The 5,629-nt window shown below is 41.7% G+C and overlaps 1 protein-coding gene across 1 annotated transcript in view; it reads left to right on the forward strand.

The window, feature by feature from the left end:
• Nucleotides 1-5,059: 5,059 nt before the first annotated feature.
• ZCCHC7 (zinc finger CCHC-type containing 7) overlaps nucleotides 5,060-5,629 on the forward strand; it is a gene marked incomplete at its 5' end in the record, with an annotated part of 36,898 nt that continues 36,328 nt past the window's right edge. The window contains one exon of the mRNA XM_010174452.1: nucleotides 5,060-5,103. Within this exon, the coding sequence (XP_010172754.1) occupies nucleotides 5,060-5,103 (44 nt within the window). The remainder of the gene's footprint in view (nucleotides 5,104-5,629) is intronic.

Consider the following 5,629-nt stretch of genomic DNA (forward strand, 5'->3'; position numbering starts at 1 on the left):
TATATATTAGGTATCAAGGGGAGAGGCAGGAAAGTCTTTCCTTGCCTTGAGAAAATTTCTCAAATTGAACTTCTGTCAATGATTACATTGACTGATTTCTCTGTGGGAGTTTATGGATCTCTTTTAAAGTTGCATTAAAGAGATATTGACATGTAATGCATTATAACAGCAAGTGTCTTGTTTTTAAGTAAATCACCTTTTCCTCATCAAAGTGAGAGGGGGATGAGCTGCCTTTTCAGTTCACAGTCTTCGGTGTCTGTAGAGCAGACACTGTTTATTTCAAAAACTTCTAGTGATATAGATGTGTATGTATGCATACACATCCATATATATCGATATCTATATATCTATATATATGTAGATATAGATGGGTACTTGGAATACACCCTCCTAGAAGAGAAAGATGTGTAGTGCAGCCTAGTGCATAGAAACCTGAATTCTTGTGGTTTGCAAGATCTGATGTAGGGAGGGAATCTTGATTTCTGTTTTGGGACACTGCTTGGTTGTTGTCACTTCATACTTCCATTTCTTGTCTTTTGGAAGAAGGGTTACTAGACCACAAAAAATGTGAAACTCGTTATAGCAAATTACATTACAATAAGACTTGAATCACTTTGATTCAAACATAAACAGGAATTTTCAGATATATGTAAAATGTCACGATGTGAAATTATCGCAGATCTAGGTGATTTATTAGGGGTTTAAAGCTTATCATTTTAAAATGTTATTCTTTACTGCAGTAGCAGACAGAAGCTGTGTCCTGACATGCTAAATATTGTTCAGAGATGTCTGAAACAGTTCTTGCCACAGAGGTCTTACAGTAGGATGTAATTAGGGTTCTCTGTTCTGTAATGTGCTATATTAATTAGCAGTCAAAATCCAATTTTTAAAGCCCAGCTTTGAAATGTATTTGCCCTTCAGGCCACATATCATACTGTCACAGCTTGAAGCAGCCTGTTTTCAGTGAACTGTTCATAAAATAAACTAAATAAAATATCTGCATGTATATTCCACTTAGAGGGAGGGGGGCACCACTTGCCTTCCCCTTTTAGAAAATTCAGTATTCTATTTTCAAAGCTGAGTGTCCAGGCTCTACTGTTTCTCTGTGTTTTAAATGCTGTAACAAAATAAGCCTTTGCAGGGCAGGCTGAGCCTGCTCGGAGGACAGGGTCGTGTTTTCTCCCAGCTCCGACGAGCAGAATAAAAGTGTGACTTCTGCTGGGGTCAGGATCCATGCCCTGCCCTGCTGGGGTGGCCCGCGCGGCCGCGGGGATCACCGGCACTACGGCAGATAAGGAAATCTTCTGCACAGTTTATTGTTTATCCTCAGTCAGTTTTCTGCTCTGTGGAAACAGATTGTTCCTCCGGGCAGTTTCAGGTTTTGACTGCTGGTCCTTGGTCTCCCTCCTCCCCTCCTCGCCCTTCCTGGAATGAAAGAGGGAAGGATTGAATGCACATTGAACAGGGTTCCTAAATCTGGTTTCACCATCAGCGCCACTCGGAAATTTACATTTTCATGCTGGTGGAGGGATACGTGTGAATCTCAATGATCTTTCAAAATTTTTATTTAAATAAAAGCAAAGCTCTTGCTTACCATTCATCCTATTGTACAGGGTCACAAGACAACCAAAATGTAATACTTTGTTAAAGAAGAACCTTGCAAAGAGCTTCCATTTTCATCTAAACGGTATATATTTTGCATCCCGCCTGTCATTTTTTTCTGGCCTCTTCTTTCCCTTTTCTTTTTCCTCATTCTGCAGTTTGACAAAACCATTTTTTTGGAGTATAAATACAAGAGGTTTATATGGCAAAGTCAGTTGTATTTTTTTAGTTGGAAGTATAGAAATTAATATAATCTTAAAAAGCAGATTGCTTTTAGCAAATGAAGATGAGAAAGAATAGAAGCACAAATTTGTTGAAGATGTTCTGGGAGAATTTTATTAATACACTGTGAAAAGTCACAGGACCCTGTAAGTAATGTTTGTGTGTGCAGCTTCTTCACAGAAACAGAGGGAAGTCTTGACAGAGATTATCTGAATAGTTTTTAAACTGCTGCTTTCCTGACAGGCTGTAAAGAGTGAAAATAAAGTACTTGTGGCCCCATTCCTTAAGGCAGAAATCCACCCTCTATATGTGTGTGTGTGGGTCTGAAAATAGGACAAAATGCTTTAACATTGGGCTGGCCTGGCCTCGGAAAATACCAGGTGGCAAGTTTCATTGAACCAACCTTTGCTAAATATGGAAACTTTCGGTAATTAGCATACCTGCTTTATGTCTGTGCTTTGACCAAAATCACCCTCACAGTCCCAGGAGGGTCTGAGGCTGCTGGTTGGGGTTGTGAGTGGGAGAGCATCATCCTTGGGCACCCTGAGGTGACGAGAGGTGCGGCTGTCCCTCCATCCCTGGGGTGAGCTGGGACACCACCCTGTCCTCGGGGAACAGCTTCTCCACATGTGTGGTCCCAGACCAGCTGGCTGCCTGGCTCTGAGAATTAGGGAGTGAAAACAAAGATTTTGGGTGCTACAGACCAGGGAGAGCATGGTACAAAGGAGTCTCCAACACACGGATGGGTCTTGCTGCTGGAGGACGAGCCAAGGGCTGGTGGGAAGCGGAGTGGCCAGGAAGGCATCTCAGAGGAACCTGCAGCACCCAGGGACCCGGAGCTGGACCAGTTAATTCATCCAGATAAACCAGCTACCTGATGGAGAAAGGAGGGATTTGTCAGCTCGAGCAGAGTTTTGTGATTTACTCCATGATTTAGTGCCAGACAAAATGCTGTGGTCAATGAGAAAAATTGTTGCAGATTTTTCTGTGTGTCTCTAAAGCAAGATTTCAAGTTGGTTGCAGAAGCATAACTCTTCCTACATATTTCAGTCTAAAGGATTTATTGTGAGGAAAAACAAAGCCTTATACATGCTGTCGTGAATTAAGCTTAACTTTTAGGTTAGCAAACGGATTTGGTAAAGAGAGATTTTGTTGTAATATTTCATTCAGCTTTAAAGCTCTTGTATTTATTTTCTGATCTGACAGTTTTAGTTTCTAGCATTAGGAATATTTGAATCATTGTATCATGGTTTTCCCCTGTGAAGCAGGGGATTTTGACAGTGAAGAAGAGAAACTTAGTTGGTTTGTCCTCAGGAAGGACGTGCCTAATGATTAGCAGGAGTTAATTTGCCGGTAATTTTGATCTGTAACCTGTCAACCACTCTGCATGTGCATTTCTGTGAAACACAGCACTCACAGTACTGATTGCTTGGGCCAAGTTTTGAATTACAAATATCTTTTTCTTTATGAATGAATCTCCTTAACAGCCTTCCAAGTAATAAATAATGCACTGAAATATGTCAGTGCGTTTCTTTACTTTTAATGACTAGACACTGAAAGGCCTCATTTTCCCCTGGGCACACCCGCGACTCACTTCCACTGAAGAGAGCTGAGGCGATGCCATCCCTTCTGTCCCCGCTGTGGGGACCCGGGAGGAGCGGTCCCCAGGGGTGCATACATGGTGCCACTGCTTGTGCTGGTGATGGCTTCTTGTCCTGAATGACGCTTGGGCAAAGGACCCGTTGGGTAGTTGTATTTGAGCTCTGGCTGTACCGTGCGCACCATGACTTAGGTACGATACATCACTCAAATTGCTTTATGAATGGGTCAGTTAGATCATTATTAATGTCTCTGTGATGGTCATTGGTGTTGTTGGCATTAGTGAGTGTTGAAAATGAAAATATTTCAGAGTGCTGTTGAGATTAGAGCAGATAGTATTAGCCCCGACTTTTGATGAAGAGCAGCAGCAAGCAGGTACTGTGTTTCAAAGCACCCATTGTATGTGTGAGTGACAAACCTTGTACCCAGATATTGTATTACACACTTCAGCTGAAATTATTTACTTTATCAGTAAATGAAGGGCTAGACCTGATGTTACAGATGGTATAGTTTTAATTTCTAGTCATCTGCCTTTTATTGGAAATAAGTAGTACAATCAAAATCAGTTGGATAAATTTTTACTGGTTTTTTTTACTGTTTGTAAATCTGGATGTTGTGATTTGTGTTAATAACACATGTCGGTGATTCAGATATGAATTGTGGGAATAGGATGGAACACTTTACATTAAGAAGTCTGCAAACATACAGGATTAATTTACGCACAAGTTGTGAGGGTTACTGTGAAAGTACAGGTAAGGTGAAGACCTCTGTTGATGTGAATCCTCCCTTAATGATGAAGGAGGTGCTGTGATGGTACAGCTGTCTTTGCACAGAGAGAGAAGTAAACAGTGTTGACGTGCAGAATTTTTAAACAGATGTAACTGCATTCCTATTCTTTTAGCTTATTGCCTTTTATTTCCTTTTTGATGTTTTCCTTTTACTTCTGCCAGTCCAAAGGCTGTGTGTGAGAAGGTTATGGTGTGACGGTTGATAATTCAGTGTGTCGTCCTGATTTATTGCGCATTACCAAACCCTCTTCTGAAATAGAGTTACTTAGCTTACAGTCTTAGTTGCTGTGGTTAGTTGCATAAAGTCATTTTGGCACACGGTAGTCAAAAAGCAGTGCTGAAGACACGTTTACTGCATGATCGTAATGTTCTTTTCCAACCAAACTATTCTATGATTTTGCAAATTCACAAGGAGGAAATGTGAGTTTTATGCTGTGTGTTAATTTCTTGTTCCATGTGCTCCCACTCTGGTAACCTCTGGACTTGAGCTGGGCATCCCCGTGAGTGTGGGCAGAGATAATTAAGATGACTGGAACTGGAAGCTTTGGAGTCCCTACCTCTGAAGAAAAAAACCTTACTTGAATTTATACTCTCAGGGGCAGGACAAGAGGATGGTACAAATAAAGTCCACCCAATAGCTGGATGTGTGCTGATTTTTAGGTGAATCCAGTTACGTGCCGGGCAGGTTGATAGCTTTCCTTTACTGAAGATAGATCTGGTTTCTCTGCTTTGGTACATTCAGAATGTATTATCAGTTTCAATAAGTGCAGTAATGGCAATGTTGAATATATTACAGAAAAAATATTCATATAAATTAAATATAATTAATTTTATTTCTGGTTTTTCAGGAGAAGTTGATGTGGACTGGTCCATCTCTAACAAAGACTTAGAGGTAACGCAGACAACCAAATTGTCCCATAATTCTTTATTTTTATGTTTATTAACAGGCAGTGCAAGATAAATGGGGTTGAAAAATCCATCTGTATCTTTTGTGTAGCGTCCTTCCAAAGACAGGCGAAGCCTGAGCTCTCCTACTGTGGGAAGAGGTTCACTTGTTGGGGCAGGCAGACGAGCAGAGCGGGAAGAGGATGCCGGGAATCGGAGTGCCTCTGCAGACGCCGTGAGGAGGGACTCGGCTCTCCTTTCCCAGTCTCTTCAGAGACTAGTAATTGTTTTGTGGCAGCTAAACCCGGTTCCCACGGGCGGCACTGCGAGCTGTCTGTGTTTGGTTAGCCTTCCTGCACTCCCAGAGGCCAGGCTCACCTTGGGAGTTGGTACCGTTAGGCTGTAACCCAGAATACTCGTGCAAGGTCCCATAGCGTCTGGGGAGAGTAAGATTCAGCTGTAAGGTCTGACTCCTTCAGTTTCTCTTTCCAAGGTAAAGCTTATGTAATCAGGTGACGTTAACCAACTCTTTC

This window comes from Antrostomus carolinensis, unplaced genomic scaffold, assembly GCF_000700745.2.
Source record: "Antrostomus carolinensis isolate BGI_N321 unplaced genomic scaffold, ASM70074v2 scaffold16868, whole genome shotgun sequence".
Taxonomy (NCBI): Eukaryota; Metazoa; Chordata; class Aves; order Caprimulgiformes; family Caprimulgidae; genus Antrostomus; species Antrostomus carolinensis.